Source organism: Pelophylax lessonae, assembly GCF_965119305.1.
Source record: "Pelophylax lessonae genome assembly, chromosome: 8".
Taxonomy (NCBI): domain Eukaryota; kingdom Metazoa; phylum Chordata; class Amphibia; order Anura; family Ranidae; genus Pelophylax; species Pelophylax lessonae.
In genome coordinates, this window is record NC_138775.1 from 290,223,331 (window position 1) to 290,241,895 (window position 18,565).

Genomic DNA, 18,565 nt, shown 5'->3' on the forward strand with positions numbered 1-18,565 from the left:
CCTGAGGTCCCTCTCTGTCCAGCCATTCCAAAAAGTCTCTTAGCCGTCCGAAATTCTCCTTCCTGATTGGCTGAGACACAGCAGTGGCGCCATTGGCTGCCGCTGCTGTTAATCAAAGTCAGCTGGCCAATCGGGGGGGGGGGGTCGGTTCAGGGCTCTGTGTCTAAATGGACACAGGGAGCTGTGAATCAGCCCCCCCCCCCCATAGCAAGCTGCTTGCTGTGGGGTTACTGAACGGGGAGGGGCCAGGATCACCAGGAGGTAAGTATCACATGTTTATCATTTTTATAGGGAAAAAAAATAGACTTTACAATCACTTTAACTTGTTCATTTTGCTTTCACACAAAAAAAAATAAAGGGAGGCTGAATGGTTTCTATGCAGAGCTGCACCAGATTTTGCACTCTCCTCTATTAGTAATTTATTCCCACAGTTACTAGCAAATAGCATGTGGAGAGGGGGGGGGGGCAGTGCTCTGGTTTCATATCACATGCTGCCTGGTCATTTTGTGTTTGGCCCCTATGTGTATATCTGTAAGAATTAGTTAAAATATATACTGATCCTTACTGTCAGATGACGCTTGCTTGTGTTCTGCACTTATAAAGTGAGCCTGTCTATAGATCAAAGATAGCCAACTGAGCTAACTACTCAAAAGAACATATGTCTTTTATCCTTCCAAGCACACCAGGAGCCTTTTGGAAATGGCAGCCTTCAGCTCTGAAGTCGTAGTCCTGCCATCCCCCCCCCACCTCCCCCAGTGTAATGGTCTGAACATCTGTAATAATAGAGGGGACATGCAGGCACAGACTTCCTTAGACAGAAGTTAGTGTTTGCATATTGATCACCCTGGGGTTCCACTGGAGTCATGTTTGTCATTGAGTCTCCTTTCAGACTTATTAGCTATGCTCTTTAGCTCTAAAGCCCCGTACACACGAGCCGAATATTGGGCCGTATCAACTGGTTCAATAGAAACTGGCCAACCCTTGGAATGTGTGTACGACGGCTGAACGCCTGGCATCTGTCGAAGGGGCATGACCAAAAGAGGTCTGCCGATCAACAGCTGACTGGTGTGCTTTTTGGGGGGGGGGGGGAAAGGGGCAGCACCCCCCCTGTCAGAACACAATAGCACAGCAGGGGAAGACCGCTGTACTAACATAAGATTTTTGGAGTTGTTTTTTTTTTTTTTTTCATTCAGCCCACTGGGTTGAATGAAAAAAAGCTTCTAGCGTGTACCAGGCTTAAAGTGGAGTTCCACCCAAAAGTGGAAGCTCCGCTTATCTGTCTCCTCCTCCTCCCCCCCCCCCCCCCCCATGGTGCCACATTTGGCACCTTTCAGGGGGAGCGGGTAACTGTTTTTGACAGGTACCTGTCCCCACTTGCGTTGAGTCTTGCCGCAGCGATTTACGTCAGACGTTCGGCCCCCTCCTCCTTCCCCGCTGCCGGGCCATTCAGAAAGCGCAGTAGGGAATCGACTGTGAGGCCGCAAGGCTATGGTGGCGGTAGCACCTGAGAGCCGATGGAAACATCGGCTGGAGTGCCGAAATCGCTGGATTCCGGGATATAGTTACATAGTAGTTAATGTTAAATAAAGACAACAGTCTATCCAGTTTTTCCGTGGGGGGGGTTGGGGTTGCTGGAGCTCCTCTTTAACACTGGCCATAGATGCATCCCTCTTATTTTTTTTTATTTTTAGGCAGCGGGTTGAATGGAAAAAAACACAATGGAGGTGGACAGAGAAATCCTCCCTGTTGTGTTATTGTATTCTGACAGCAGGGACTTTTCAGTGTCAGAATACTGACAGCAGGGACTTTTCAGTGTCAGAATACTGACAGCAGGGACTTTTCACTGTCAGAATACTGACAGCAGGGACTTTTCACTGTCAGAATACTGACAGCAGGGACTTTTCACTGTCAGAATACTGTGACCAGCAGCTGCTGATCAAGAAAAAAAGGTTACAGCACTTCTGTCGAGTGGAAGCGACCACACATGGATCGAAATTCAGACCAATCCCAGCCTAACTTGACGAATTGCGATCCATCTATGGTCAGCTTAACTCTTTAATGCTCAGATGACATTGAAGCCTAAATGCCTTGGCCAAATAATCTGCCAGTGCCCAAATCTAAACATAAATATATATATATAATTTTTTTTTTTTTTTTATGTAATTTTCATCCTATTTTTTTGCGGTTGATATACGGACATAATGTAAGTCAATGGCATTGCGGATGTCAGCGGAATACCATCCGCTGACATCCGATTTTCGTCCTTTCAGTTCTGTTCCGTTTTTTGGAACGGAACAGAACCCTATTTTTGTTCCGTTCAAAAAAACGGAACGGATGCAAAATCGGATGTCAGCGGTGTCATCCGCTGACATCCGCAATGCCCATAGACATACATTATGTCCGTATATCATCCGCAAACGGATGGGATGATATGCGGACATACGGAGCGGATGACACAAGTGTGAAAAAAAAAAAAGCACCAGAGCGGCCGCTTGAAAGAGACCTTAGGAGAATAATTACGTTAGATGCAGCCGGTGATGTCACAGGAGCATGCGCTCTGAAGGAGCATTATTTTTTATTTAAATAACAAACATGTTATGCTTCCCTCTTCTGTGCATTTGTTTTTGCACAGAGCAGCCCGGATCCTCCTCTTCTTGGGTCCCTCTTCGCCCCTCCCTCCTGTTGAGTGCCCCCTCAGCAAGCTGCTTGGTATGAGGGCACCTGAGCCGAGTCACAGCTACCTGTATCCATTTAAATACCGTGCCGCTACTCGGCCCTCCCCCTCTCTCTCTTGATTGGCTGAATGATTTTGATTGACAGCAGCAGGAGTCAATCGCGGTGTGCTGCTGTTTTAGGCAATGAGGAGGGAAGTCCTTAGGCACTCCTGCAACATCGCTGGATAAAGATGGGCTCAGGTAAGTATTAGAAGGTGCTGAGGGGGGCTGCTGCACACAAAAGGTTTTTTTATCTTAATGCATTGAATGCACCTTCTGCCTTTACAATCCCTTTAATTGTTTTAAAAAAAAAAATATATATATATATATATATATATATATATATATTTCTCTGTCGCTCATTGACAGACACAGGACTGATATCTTGATATCCGTAGGGTTATACTGCCCCCTACAGGAGTAGGACACTAGGCAGGAAAGAAGTTCTGGCCACACCTATGGGCAGTCCCAGGGTGTATATCCTTTCTCTCCTTGCTATAGGATGTCAGTTTTTTTCTGCCTAGTCAGGAGTAAGGACCTAAGCTCCTTGCTGGGATCTCTGGTCCTGGCAAGTTTTTTTAGATAAATCTTTTTTCAGTTAGCTTTTTTCTCCAGTTGTTCCTGTGAGATCTTCAAGCAATTATGCCGGATCTGGGCGACGGGCTGGATGCTGAGATCCAGTGGTCACCCCAGCCGGCCTTACGAGCGCGTGCAGACCCAGCTCCGCGCTGGGTCGGCCGCGACATAGTCCCACTGGACGGGGACTGGCCCGCGGGTTAAACGTCCCGCCGAGTCGCAGCGTCTCCTTTGGACGACACCCCCCCCCCACTGGGTGGCGAGGGGTTTTGTCTGGAGTGGCGCCCGCTCTGTTCCGGTATGGTGAGTAAATGCTTCCCCCCCCCTTCTCCTCATGGCTGACTCTGGGGGGGACCCGGGCCCCTCCCTGGGACGGTCGGACCCACACTAATCTGGGTTCCCCTCTGTTCCCCTGTGCACCCCCCCTCTGTGATGTCCCTCGGGGGGGGGGGGTTGTTTGTGTATGTGTGGGGTGGCTAGCCGTTTATGCAAGCCGCTAAGGGGGCGGGGGGTCCCGAGTGCGGACGGCTATTGTGCGGGGGGCTTCCTCCCTGGCTTCCCAGGGCCTACCTGCCGATCGATCGTCTTGTTAGTGATGTGGGGACCCACCGCAGCGCGCGGGGCCGCCATTTTTTTTGGAGTCCCTCGTGTGGCTCATGGGGGCGGCCATCTTGGTACACCCAGCTCGTTTTGTTTGCAGAGCTGGGCAGCTGTGGGAGTTACTGAGGGCGTGTGAGGGGGCGACCCGGGAAGATCGCTCCACAGGACTTCCTTGTCATGTAGACAACGCTGAGAGCAGTCCTGTTGGACTCTGGTGCATCGTGTGGTGAGCCTTTTGGGGGGTCTCTCTCTCTCTCTCTCTGCGGGGGTCCCGAGGCACGCTGTCTCATTGAGGGGCGCTGTAGCGCTGGGTGACATTTTGCAAAAAAAAAAAAAGAAGTTTTTTTTTCTCAATTTTGTCATACTTTGCTGATGGGTTCTCCTGGTATTGCCATGGACCCTGCTGCACATGTGTCCCCACCTGATCCCCTAGAGGTGGCCGCAGGGCCCTCCGATTCTCCGCTCACCATTGATGCGCTTTCGGCGGTCCTGGAGTCATTTGTGTCCCGGGTGGAGGTGGCCTGTCAGGGACGGGGGGCTAAAAAGCGACCCCCGCCTACCCCTGTCTCGTCTGATGCCTCAGATTCTGATCCTGAGCCAGTCGCTGCTGCTGCGGGTTCCTCCTCTGCGGCTGCTGTCTCCTCTGACAGTGAGGATGACCTTTCTGGCTCTGCCATAGCGCAAGACAAGGCACTGGTGGACGCACTAATTGTGTCTGTTCGGGAGTCCCTAAAACTGGAGGTTGCACCTGCGAATGCAGCTCATACGGAAGTTGCCTTTGGCACTCGCAAGCCCTCCAGGGTGGCGAAGGTGTTTCCCTTTCCCAAATGCTTTGACGATATCATTAAGGAGTGGGTCCCTCCTTAAAAAATGGACGGTGCCACCTTCGGTGGATCCGCCGGTTTCCAGATTAAATAAGGCTACTGTTATCCCATTGGAGGATTCCCCATCCTTTCGGGATCCAGTTGATCGTAGGGCGGAATCTGTGTCCCGTTCCATATTCTCCCTGGCAGGGTCGGTCTTGAGGCCAGTGTTTACCATTGCTCTGGTTTCACAGACGTTAACGGAATGGGCCAAACTGTTACGCCATGACCTGGAGGGGAGAAGTCTCCCCCCTGCCGTGGCAGATTTGCTGGAGCAAATGATGCAGGGGCTACAGTTTGTTTGTGACGCCGCACTGGACGCTGCTCCATTGTTGGGGCGTGTGTCGATCTCGGCGGTGGTCCTCCGGCGCATGCTATGGTTGAAGTGCTGGTCGGCGGATGAGGCTTCCAAAAAAGCCTTGACTGATCTCCCTTTTCAGGGGGATCGCCTGTTTGGTGCTACCTTGGATGAGATTATCAAGGATCTCACTGGGGGTAAGAGCACCTTTCTACCACAGGCTAATAAGGGTAAGGAACCTCGCCTCAGACAGGGACCTTCCTTTTCAGCTCACAAGAAGTTTTTTCGCTCCTCCGGGGCGGGCGACATGGCGAAGCCCTCCAAAGCCCCCCCGGGGGGTTCCAAGAGACCCTGGTCTGGTAAGCAAAAATATGGTCCTTCCAGACCTGAGGATAAGACCGCTTCAGCCTGAAGGTGCGCCCCACCCATATCAGGGGTGGGGGGGCGTCTTCGCCGGTTCCCGGACCCGTGGCTCTCCAGGATTCAAGACAAATGGGTTCACGAGGTCATACGGTCGGGATACAAGATCGAGTTTCGATCGCTTCCACCGGCGCGGTTCTTCCCTTCCAATATGCGACTGTCCCCGAATCGCCTAACGGCTCTGTTGGGGGCAGTGCAGGACTTGATGCAACAAGGAGTGGAGTCCATTCGCACAGTGGTGGCCTCCATGCATCAGGGGGATTTTCTGGCGTCCATAGACATCAAGGATGCCTAACTTCACGTTCCCATTTACGCAGGACACCAGCGGTTTCTGCGCTTTGCTGTGGGAGAGGACCACTATCAATTTGGGGCGTTACCCTTTGGTCTCGCCTCTGCTCCCCGGGTTTTCACAAAGGTTTTGGCCCCAGTTCTGGCGCTGTTGCGGCAGCAGGGCATATTGATTCTGGTCTACCTGGGCAACCTCCTCCTCTGTGCGGAGTCGCCACAAGCTCAGGTTTATAGGTGGACTCTCCAAAAGGAGATTCTTCTCAAATGGATCCGGAATCCCGATTCCTTGGACAATCGGATCCGGCTGAGCAAGCGGACCAGGGAATCTCTGGTTTGGTGACTTCGGTCTCCGATGCTCAGTCAGGGGAAATCCTCTCTTCCGATCTATTGGACGATTGTCACCACGGATGCCAGTCTATCCAGGTTGGGAGGGATTCTCGGCAGGCTATCTGCTCAGGGGCTCTGGTCCCTGGAAGAATCCAGGTTGCCGATAAATGTGTTGGAACTGAGAGCGATCAGGTTTTGCCTGGTTCACTGGACCGAGCATCTTCGGGGCTGGCCGGTTCGGATTCAGTTGGACAATGCCACGGCCGTGGCTTATGTCAATCACCAAGGGGGCACCAAGAGTGTTCTGGCGGCCGTGGAAGTGGCCGGCATTCTTCGTTGGGCGGAACGGTTTGTTCCGGCGCTTTCCGCAGTTCACATTCCGGGCGTGGCGCTGGTTGCTCCGTAGGGGTAGTATCGGCTGCTTTTTGCCTTTCCTCCTCTCAAGTTGCTGCTGAAACTTCTTCGCAGGATAGAGGCGGAGGGAATTCCAGTCATCCTTGTAGCTCCGGACTGGGCTCGTCGGGCCTGGTACGCCGACTTGGTCAGGCTGGTCGCAGACGCTCCTTGGCTACTTTCTCTCAGAGAGGATCTGCTGTCTCAGGGACCGATCTTCCATCCTGCTGGCTTTGACGGCTTGGCTGTTGAGAGCCAGGTGCTGAAGGACAGGGGTTTGTCTTTCAGTTATTCCTACTCTGATTAAAGCGAGGAAAGCAACATCCAGAAAGATCTATCATCGCACATGGAAGTCTTATATCGCGTGGTGTGAGTCCCTCGGGGTTCCTCCATGTTCTTACTCGGTGGCTCGGATATTGGCCTTCCTGCAACGGGGGGTTGAGCGGAAGCTGGCCTTGAGCACTATTAAGGGCCAGCTTTCAGCATTGGCGATCTTCTTCCAGAGGCCACTGGCTACTCATTCTTTGGTGCGGAATTTCATCCAGGGGGTGCGGCACCTGGCTCCTCCGGTGCGCGCGCCCTTGCCGCCCCCTGGGATCTTAATTTGATGTTGTCGGTTCTCCAGAAACCTCCCTTTGAAAATATTAGGGAGATTCCCTTGCTTACCTTATCCCAGAAGGTGGCCTTTTTGGTGGCTATCACTTCTGCACACAGGGTGTCGGAACTGGCTGCGTTGTCCAGTCGTTCCCCCTATCTGGTGGTTCATAGGGATAAGGTGGTTCTTCGTCCGAATCCATCCTTCCTTCCTAAGGTGGTTTCCGACTTTCACTTGAATGAGGATATTTTGTTACCTTCCCTGTGTCCTAAGCCCAGTCATCCTCGGGAGTTTGCGTTACACTCCTTGGATGTGGTTTGGGCGATCAGGGTGTACTTGGCTACTACTGACTCTTTTCGTAAGGCTGATTCACTTTTTGTGATCACGGATGGCCCTAGAAAGGGGTTGCCTGCGTCTGCCGCGACTATCTCCAGATGGATCAGACAGACGGTGGTGCAGGCTTATTCTATTAAGGGTCGGGTTCCTCCGTTCCCTGTTAAGGCGCACTCTACTCGGGCTCTTAGTGCTTCCTGGGCCTTCTGCCATCAGGCGTCGGTGCTTCAGGTTTGCAAGGCGGCTACCTGGTCGTCGGTGCATGCCTTTACAAAATTTTATAAGGTTGATGTGCTGGCATCGGCGGATGCCTCTTTTGGCCGCAAGGTTTTGCAGGCTGCTGTTTGAGGGGACCTTTGGTCTACCTCGGGGGTTTTGTTTTTTTCAGGTGGGTCTCATCTTCTTGTTTCGATGAGTCCTCTGTTCTTCTGGTTAGCTCTGTTTTGGCCTTCTGGATTGGATTCTATTTCTGTTATCCCACCCCTCGTTTATGGCACTGCTTTGGGACGTCCCTACGGATATCAAGATATCAGTCCTGCGTCTGTCAATGAGCGACAGAGAAAACTGGATTTTTGACTTGCCGTAAAATCCTTTTCTCTTAAGCTCATTGACAGATGCAGTACCCGCCCCTCTATTTTGAGTTGGGTTGGTATGAGTCTCTGACACTGCTTAGTTACATAACTGACATTCTATAGCAAGGAGAGAAAGGATATACCCCCTGGGACTGCCCATAGGTGTGGCCAGAACTTTTTTCCTGCCTAGTGTCCTACTCCTGTAGTGGGCAGTATAACCCTACGGATATCAAGATATCAGTCCTGCGTCTGTCAATGAGCTTAAGAGAAAAGGATTTTACGGTAAGTCAAAAATCCAGTTTTTTTTACTATTTTGGGCCAGTTTTCCTTTGATAATAAAAAAAAAATCGGGAGATATCCGTTACCATTTACCACCAATAAAAGCCCAATTTGTCCTGAGAAAATGCGGTATAATCCACCTGGATGCACAAAGTAGTTGTGATGATATGTACAGTTTTACTAACACATGTCAAAGTTGCAAAACTGCGCTTAGGCATTAACATTTGTTTTACCCTAAGGCGGGAAGGAATTAATCTCCAGGTTCATCTAAAGACAGGTTTACTTTGCACCAGTATTCGCCTGGGCCAAGCCGGGAAGAGATGCTCTCTGAGGTGCTATAGTTGATAATTTGTGCGCCATGGGCGCTCACACAGGCCATATCCACATTTAATCCACGTGAATATACCTGATCAACATCTCTGGTTACAAACTCTTCTTTTTATCCATTAGCGATGTAAAAAATACCCTCCTGAAGAAGACCACTACTCCTGCTTTATGGTCGAAACACGTCGGGAGTCAATATGCTGTAGAAATCCGTTTGTAACTATGCATGTTTTTTTCTTCGCTGTTGGAAATCATTTTATCAAAATTCTTTGTAAACCAGAGCTCATACTTTTATTCTTGGAAAACCTATTTCATAACAGAATTATAAAAAAATAAAGAATATTTACTATTTTTTGTAAATACTTGGCCTTTGGAATGAATTGCTGCTAAAAAAAAAACCTGGGAAAATTTTCTCTTGTTTTTCTTTAATGTTTATCGGGGTGTGCATCCTCCGAAAAAGCTCCTAGTGCAAATCTCTTGTCTACTTTACACTGTTAACCCTTTTTTCTCCAGTTTCTAAGTCAGGTGCCCCTGTGCCGTAGGTAGAACACACCCCAATGTGGTTCTTCTGAGTGACCATTCCTTGTCTCGTTGGCAGTTCTGGCTCATACAAAGACACAGAAGGTGCCCGGCATCATGATGACTTTGATGTATCGTTATTGGTGTGCCACAGTGCCGTGCCATTCGAGGAGCAGACCGATCAGGAGCGACACGTCCTAAGGTGACTTGAACTGCCCTTTTTAATAATTTTTATTGGGTTTTATATGTGAAAAGAAAGTGACAAGGATGTGACTGCCAAATTCACCACACATGGCGAATGTAGCAACAAATATTGTCATTGTCTTTCAATTTAGGAAATAAAGAAGGAATTTGGCTTTTAATTTTCCAATATTTTTATTAAAGTTTTGCAAAAAGTAAACAAAGTGTACAACAGTGCAATTTACACCCATGAGGCTTAGTCATATATCACAAAGATAGCATAACATCCCCATAATATAAATCAAGGCACAACTGACACAGATATAGCCGGTGTAAAAAAAGAAAGAAAAAAAAATGCAACAGAAACAGAATAATACTAGGAATTGCAGCCCAAGTCAGGGTCAGGTCTGAACCCCGAGTCGGCCGCCAGGTTGGCCAGGGGCCCGAGCATCCCCCCCCCCCCCCCGGGGCCCGAGCCCCCCCCCCCCCCCCGGCGCCCCTCAAGGGAACACGCTGCGCCCTAGGAGGGAGGTGGTCCCCGACTCCCGGCCTTGGCCCCCCTCCCCAAACTGAGGGGGGGCACCGGCTCTCCGGCTGTGCACTGTAATGAGTAAGAACGATAAAGCGGGGAGAAAAAAAAGAGAAAAAGAGGGAAAAAAAAGGGGGAACAAAACAAAAATAGAAAGGGTAGAAGTGAGCAAAGAGAAGGGAAGCAAAGGGTGAAAGAAGAGGAAGGAATTTGGCTTTTAAAGAAGGGTGACATTCCAAATACTGAGGAAAACCTCAAGCTACATTTAAAGTGGCATATATACAAGGACAGAGAAAGGGCGCACCAATGTAGTGCATTATCTATATACACTGTTTATTAAAAAAGGAAAGTGGGTCAATATACTCACAAAATCCACATAAACAAAACTAGCCAATGGGCAGATCTTCATATACCATCGAGGCTGGTAAAAATGTCGCTCATTACTCAATGTGGCTCTGCTGCTCTTTGTTAATCTCACTGGGTAATGAAGTAGGATCTGTAAAAAAACACAAAAGTAAAGAGAGCGCACATGCACCCTAGTATAATCCAGTTTATTAAGGGCAACAATAAAAACTTCACTCAATGCACTCACATTATTCCATAGTATAGATAAGCATATCTGCATCAACACCGCCCCTCCTAGATGGCTGCTGCAAGATACGGATACGATATCATCTCCGAATGAGCCAGCTGACAGCCTGGAGTGCCCAGAAGCTGCTATTGCTGGTCTCTGGCGTGCACATGCTACTGGACATTTCAAAAGCTGACTTAACAAAAGAGGCCACGCCTCCCAAATGCATCCTCATGGCAAATGTGACGTGTGTCTTTGTCTCTTTTCCCTCCTCTTTGTTGCAGTCTTCTGTCAACGGAGCGCTGAGCCGGCTGGACTGGGGTCATGCACAGTAGGATGTGCGCATATTAGGGGTTTCTGGGGGCTTCAGGCTCTCAGCTGGCCCATTCGGGAAGATATCGTATCTGGATCTTGCAGCGGCCGTCTAGGAGGGTCGGTGTTGATACAGACATGCTTACAGTGGGGAATTATTTGATCCCCTGCACATTTTGTAAGTTTGTCACTTAAAAAAAAGAAATGAAGGGTCTATAATTGTTATCATAGGTGTACTTTAAATGATAGAGACAGATAATCAACCAAAAATCCAGAAAAAACACGCAATACAAATGTTATAAATTGAGTTGCAGTTCAGTGAGTAAAATAAGTACTTGATCCCCAAGCAAAACACGACTTAGTACTTGGTGGAGAACCCTTGTTGGCAAGAACAGAGGTAAGATGTTTCTTGTAGTTGGTTATCAGGTTTGCACACATCTCAGGAGGGATTTTGATCCACTCTTCTTTACAGATCTTCTCTAAATCCCTAAAGTTTCTTGGCTGTCTCTTGGCAACTCGAAGTTTCAGCTCCTTCCATAAATTTTCTATAGGATTAAGGTCTGGAGACTGGCTAAGCCACTCCATGACCTTAATGTGCTTCTTCTTGAGGCACTCCTTTGTTGCCTTGATGGTATTGTTTTGGGTCATTGTCATGCTGGAAGACCAATTAATGACCCATCTTCAGTGTTCTGGCTCAGGGAAGAAGGTTCTCATCCAAAATTTAACAAGACATGCCCCTGCCCTGTCATATTTGGCCTGTACCTTTAGCGGAGAAACAGCCCCAAAGCATAATGTTTCCACCTCCGTGCTTGACTATAGGGATGGTATTCTTAGGGTCATAGTCTGCATTTTTATTCCTCCAAACACAGCGAGTCGAGTTAATGCCTTCTCTGAATCATTTAGATGTTCATTGGCAAACTTAAGATGGGCCCGTACATGTGCCTTCTTCAGGAGAAGGGACTTTGGGGGCGTTGCAGGACTTCAATCCATGGCGGCGTATTGTGTTACCAATGGTTTGTTTTGTGACTGTGGTCCCAACTGCCTTGAGATCATTAATAAGCTCCTCCTTTGCTAATCCCTCACTTTTCTCATGATTATCTTTACCCCATGAGGCGAAATCTTGCATGGAGCTCCAGACTGAAGGCGATTAATGATTATTTGGCATTTCTTCCATTTGCGAATAATCGCTCCAACAGTTGTCTCCTTCTCACCAAGCTTCTTGCTGATGGTCTTGTAGCCTATTCCAGCTTTGTGCAGGTCTACAATCTCGTCCCTGACTTCCTTTGACAGCTCCTTGGTCTTGCCCATGATGGTGAGGTTTGAATGGAAGAAAGAGATTCTGTGGAAATGTGTCTTTTATACGGGGCACCACCAGTGCAGAGCTTGCTCAGTATTGGCAGCAGGCAGGTGTGAGTACATCTGCACACACAGTGAGGAGAAGAATTTGAGAAGATGGCCTGGTGTCAGGAAGGGCAGCGAAAAAGCCACTTCTCTCCAGGAAAAACATCAGGAACAGACTATTCTGAAAAAGGTACAGGGATGGAACTGCTGAGGACTGGGGGAAAGTCATTTTCTCTAATGAATCCCCTTTCTGATTGCTTGAGGCATCCGGAAAAAACCTTGTCTGGAGAAGAAAAGGTGAGCGCTACCATCAGCCCTGTGTCATGCCAAAAGAAAAGCATCCTGAGACCTTCATGCGTTGGGGCATCTTAGCTAAGGGATTGGGCTTACTCACAATTTTGCGTAAGAACATCGCCATGAATAAAGATTGGTACAAAAACATCCTTCGAGAGCAACTTCTCCCAACCATCCAAGAACAGTTTGGTGAGGAACAATGCCTTTTCTAGCAAGTTGCTTGGGGAATAAAACATCGTAATTTTGGGTCCATGGCCAGGAAAACTCCCCAGACCTTAATCCCATTAGGAACTTGTGGCCAATCCTCAAGAGGCGGGTAAACAAATTTAAAAAAAATAAAATTCTGACAAACTCCCAAGCATTATGGAAGAATGGGCGGCCATAAGTCAGGATGTGGCCCAGAAGTTGATTGACAGCATGCCAGGGCGAATTGCAGAGGTCTTGAAAAAGAAGGGTCAACACTGCAAATATTGACTTTTTGCATAAACTTCATGTGATTGTTAATAAAAGCCTTTGACACGTATGAAATGCTTGTAATTATACTTCAGTATACCACAGTAACATCTGACAAAAACATCTAAAAACACTGAAGCAGCAGACTTTGTGAAAATTAATATTTGTGTCATTCTCAGAAATTTTGGGCATGGCTGTATGATCCCAGTAGATGGAAGGTTGTTGGTGCTTATCTGAACACTTTGGGCTCTTTAGTTGAAACTAACTTTTCAGACTTTTAAAAAAAAAAAAGCAGCCCAATGGCCTAGTGTTATGCTTTAGAAAACTGGGTATGTAAACAGTAGCAGAAGCCACAAAATACACTATATGACCAAAAGTATCGGGACACTTGCCTTTACACACATATGACCTTTAATGGCATCCCAGTCTCAAGCCCCGTACACACGCGTCGATAATTGGCCGTGAATTTTCGGCCAACGTCCGATCGGCCGATTTTCGGCTTGTTAGTATGATGCTTCCGACAACCGACTCCGACTTTTAGGCCGAAAAAAATCTGGTGTGCATGCTATAAAATTTTTGTTGGCCGTCAACACAACGGCCGATTTTCCGTCAGTCAGTACAGATTTCAGTAGACAAAAATCTGATGAGCAAGACTGGGCATGCTCAGAGAAGAAAAAACACACGGAAAGTAAACCAGAACATGACATCACTTCTGAAGTAGATTTTTGTTGGCCGAGAAAATTTGTGTGCAGTCTAGGCACATTCCAACCAACAAAACACAACTCTGGACAAAAGTCGGACGATCGGTCAGCCGATAATCATTGCATGTGTACGAGGCATTAGTCCGTAGGGTTCAATATTGAGTTGGCCCACCCTTTGCAGCTATAACAGCTTCAACTCTTCTGGGAAGGGTGTCCACAAGGTTTAGGAGTGTGTCTATGGGAATGTTTCACCATTTTACCAGAAGAGCATTTGTGTGGACGAGAAGGCCTGGCTCGCAGTCTCCACTCTAATTCATCCCAAAGGTGTTTTATCGGGTAATGTCAGGCCAGGCCAGTCAAGTTCCTCCACCCCAAACTCGCTCATCCATGTCTTTATGGGCCTTGCTTTGTGTACTGGTGCGCAGTCATGTTGGAACAGGAAGGGGCCATCCCCAAACTGTTCCCACAAAGTTGGGAGCATAAAATTGTCCAAAATGTCTTGGTATGCTGACACCTTAAGAGCTCCCTTCACTGGAACTAAGGGGCCAAGCCCAACCCCTGAAAAACAACCCCACACCATAACCCCCCCCCTCCACCAAATGATTTGGACCAGTGCACAAAGCAAGGTCCATAAAGACGTGGATGAGCAAGTTTGGGGTGGAGGAACTTGACTGGCCTCAACCGATAGAACATCTTTGCGATAAATTAGAGCGGAGACTGCGAGCCAGCCCTTCTCTTTAACCACTTTACCACCTGAGGATTTTCCTGCTAAAAGACCAGGGGGTTTTTTTGCGATTTTTTACTGCGTGACTTTAACGGACAATTGCGCGGTCGTGCGACGCTGTACCTAAACGAATTTCACGTCCTTTTTTCCCACAAACAGAGCTTTCTTTTGGTGGTATTTGATCACCTGTGCGACTTTTTGATCACGCGCTATAAACAAAAAAAGAGCGTAATTTTAGCAAAAATAACAATATTTCTCTGTCGCTCATTGACAGACGTAGTCCTCGTTGATTAATAACAACTCGGGTTATACTGCCCTCTACAGGAGTAGGACTAGACAGGAAAGAAAACATTCTGGCCACACCTTAGGGGCAGTCCCAGAGGGTATATCCTCTCTCTCTCTGCTACAGCAAATCAGTTTTTTTCTGTCTAGTTAGGAGTAAGGACCTAGATGCCTTGCTAGGATCTTCGGTCCTGGCAGGATTTTTTTCCTTAGAAAGATTTTTTTAGACAGCTTTTTTTCTCCAGTGTTCCTGTGAGATCTTCAAGCAAGCAAGCTGTAACTGGGCGACGGGCTGGATGTTGAGATCCAGTGGTCACCCCAGTTCAGCCTACGAGCGCGTGCAGGCCATAGCTCCGCGCTGGGTCGGCCGCGACATAGTCCCACTGGACGGGGACTGACCCTGCGAGTTAAACGTCTCACTTGAACGCCAATGACCAACAGAGTCACGGCGTCCGTACTGGTCGACTGCCCCCCCACCCCGGTGGAGAGGGGTTCTGTCAGGAGTGGCGCCCGCCTGGTTCCGGTATGGTGAGTAGTATGTTCCCCCTTTTCCCCCTGATGGGTTTGTGGTGAACGCGGGCCCCTCTCTGAAATGGTAAGATGGGTCTCCCCTCTATCCTATAATAGGTCACAGATCCCCCTATTTGAGTGTGATTTTTGTGAACAAGAAACCAGGAGGCTTGGTTTGGGAGCTGACAATCTATGTCATTTCAAAATTGTAAAAGTGACTGTAGTCAGTGGCAGTACTAGAATGTTACTATTGTAGCATAAGGTATACTACCTGTCAGGCATGAATCACTGCAGTCCAGATCGCATTCCTCCAGCAAGGGCAGAGGGCTGCCTTCCGACGGCCCACGGACCGCATGCGGCCCGCCAGGGTCCGGTACCGCCGGCCAGGTTTATCACCATCAGGGTGAAGGTTTGTGGGGCCGAGATATTCCCGCAGGCCGCCAGACACGCCGTTATCCTGTACAGGCTGCCGCCATTGTCTGGTAGATCGCACGAGGCCGCCATATTGGCGTAGCCTCGTGTCTCCAGCATGGGTCGGCCATGTTTGAGGTGACCAAAACACCTCGAGGAGCTAGGGGAGGCGCCGGAAGGCGTGCAAAGGCGCCTCCTTTTTACCCGGGAAGCCAGCCAAAGACTTCCTGTCTATAATAGACAGTGCTGAAACAACTTGCATTTGAAACTCTGAGCATCAAGTGGTGAGCCTTGGGGTCTATCTCTCTCTCTCGCTCTGTAGGGGTCCCTAAGCAGGTAACACTGAGGGGCATTGTGGCACTGGGGGTCTGAAAAAAAAAAAAAGTTTTATTTTTTTTTGGCAATTGATTTTTTCCGGTTAGTATCTGGAATTATCATGGACCCTGCCACACAGGTACCCCCACCTGTTTCCCTCGAGGTGGCCGCAGGACCCGCCAGTTCACAGAGTATGGATGCATTTACAGCAGTTTTGGAGTCTTTGGTGTCTCGGGTGGAGACGGCCTGTCAGGAACGGGGGTCAAGAAAGCGACCCCCGCCTACCCCTATATCATCTGATACTTCAGATTCAGATTCTGAGATGGTCATTGCAGCTGCAGATTCCTCTGCAGGGGCTGTTGTCTCAGGTAAAGTTCCCTCAGACAGTGAGGAGGACGTTCTTGCTTCCGCCATAGCACAAGAAGAAGCATTGGTGGACGCACTAGTTGTGGCGGTTCGGGAGACCTTAAGACTTGAGGTTTTACCGGCAGAGGCAACTGAAATGGAAATTCCCTTTGGTACTAGCAAACCTACCAAGACGGTGAAGGTTTTTCCTTTACCCAAATGTTTTGGTAATAAGATCAAAGAGGAATGGGATCATTCAAAGCGTACCTTTACTATTTCCAAGCGCATTGCTAGACGCTATCCGTTTGAGGAATCCCTCATTAAGAAATTGACTGTACCACCAGTGGTGGATCCACCTATTTCCAGACTGAATAAAGTCACTGTTATCCCGTTGGAGGACGCTCCGTCCTTTAAGGATCCGGTGGATCGGAAGATGGAAGCGGAATCCCGCACTATCTTTTCCCTGATAGGGTCAGCCTTTAGACCAGTAATTGTCATTGGTTTAGTTTCACAGACATTAACAGAATGGGCAAGATTGGTGCGCCAGGACCTGAAGGGGAAAGGTATCCCCCAAGCAACATCTGATTTGATGGAACAGATTATACAAGGACTACAGTTCGTCTGTGACGCAGCCTTGGATGCCACCCCTTATTAGGGCATGCATCTATGTCAGCGGTAATTCTCAGACGTGTGCTGTGGTTAAAATGCTGGTCAGCGGACCTAGGTTCCAAAAAGACCTTGGCGAATCTCCCCTTTCAGGGGAATCACTGTTACTGCAAAAATGACACTGGCAGGGAAGGGGTTAACTGTATTGGACAGGGAGGGGTTAAGTGTGTCCTAGGGGCGTGCTTCTAACTGTAGTGGGACATTGCTATTGGTGTAAAAACAAAGATCAACGGTTCTACATAGTAGAACCGTCTGATCTTCATTTTTACACAGGGAGAACTGACAGGCGGATTGTTTACATAACTGTACCGGCGATCGTAGTGTGACCGGCGGACATCGGGTCCGCCAGTCACACTCCCGCACTCCTCCGTGAACGAGCCTCGGTGGGCGCTCGCCCGCTATTGGCTCTAGAAGGAGTGACAGGCGAGCGACGTAGACCTACGTCACTCTGCCTGGCCGGGGCCGACTGCCGCAGTAAATATACTGTGAGCAGTCGGCAAGTGGTTAACATCAGTGCCTGACCTCACAAATGCGCTTCTGGAAGAATGGTCAAACATTCCCATAGACACACTCCTAAACCTTGTGGACAGCCTTCCCAGAAGAGTTGAAGCTGTTATAGCTGCAAAGGGTGGGCCAACTCAATATTGAACCCTACAGACTAAGACTGGGATGCCATTAAAGTTCATGTGCATGTAAAGACAGGTGTCCCAATACTTTTGGTTATATTGTGTATTTGACTGTTGTTTCATGGCTTGACCAGTTCAACCTGGCTGGTTTTTCCATTTTTGGCAGAGATCACATGACCATATGACCAGGCGCCAAGCAGCAGTTTCTCCAGCCAGGACATATAGTGGGTTGGGGGAGCAATTTATTTTATTTAAACACGGGACTCACTTTAAGGCTGATCTACTTCTACAGTTTTAAGTACTTTATTAATTTATTAGCTTTTTTATTTTTTTTAATATTTGGCATTTTAAAGTCTTTATGAATTCACAAACCATCAATCTACATTTACTTTTCCTTTTGAATTATTCATCTGTCTTCTCTGTTTTATTACCTTTCTTAATAATACATTGAGCAAATGCTTTTAGCTACATTTATCTGATCCTTTAAGCCATGTTTTATTTCACTTTTATTTTTAACCCCCATCTATCCTATTCCTGTTTTCCCCTCAGGCTGCGATTTTACCTCATCATGACAAGCCAGCGTGAATTGTTCCCTCGCCTGACCGCTGACATGCGACGATTCAAGAAACCGCCTAGGCTTCAGCGGGACGATGCCCAGGACTTGGATGGCGCCTCGGAGCTTGGGAAGCTCCAGAGAATGGAGATGGAGAATCAGGAGGACTCCAGGGAGGGGGAGGTGGGCAGGATGGCCTCCGCAAACCTCTATAACCCTCATCTCTTCCCGCTGCTGGGGACGGAGGTCAGCACCGCCCAGAGGCAGCTGGTGGAGATGGTTCAGCTGGCCAAGTGCCACTGCCGACGGGATAATCTATGGAAACGCCTGTATCTCCTTGAACCGCTCTCCTCCGACAAGCTGAGACTGGGAAAGCTCAACTCCAGTGAACTGAAGGAACTGTTGGACGCCGTGCATGGGAGGAGCGTGGCTGAGATTGACCCACAGCTGGTAAGATCCAGGCACAGTCACATAAAGCAAGTCCTAATTGGAGATTTCATTATAGATGTTCAATTGAAGCTTCAGTTTACCCACTTCAATACCCACCCCTATATACCAGCACCCCTTTATAAAGTCCCCTGCTTTATGCGCCCTATCCTCCTTCCCTCTAAACATATACATTTGAGACGTGGTGCTTATACTTTGTAAATA

The 18,565-nt window shown here is 48.4% G+C and overlaps 1 protein-coding gene across 2 annotated transcripts in view; it reads left to right on the forward strand.

Moving 5' to 3' along the window:
• The window catches only part of SZT2 (SZT2 subunit of KICSTOR complex), a 355,341-nt gene that overhangs the window by 309,804 nt on the left and 26,972 nt on the right, over window positions 1–18,565 (forward strand). For both annotated transcript variants that reach the window (XM_082264795.1, XM_082264796.1), the window contains 2 exons: window positions 9,181–9,303; window positions 17,911–18,364. In XM_082264795.1, coding sequence (XP_082120921.1) covers window positions 9,181–9,303; window positions 17,911–18,364 — 577 coding nt within the window. The remainder of the gene's footprint in view (window positions 1–9,180; window positions 9,304–17,910; window positions 18,365–18,565) is intronic.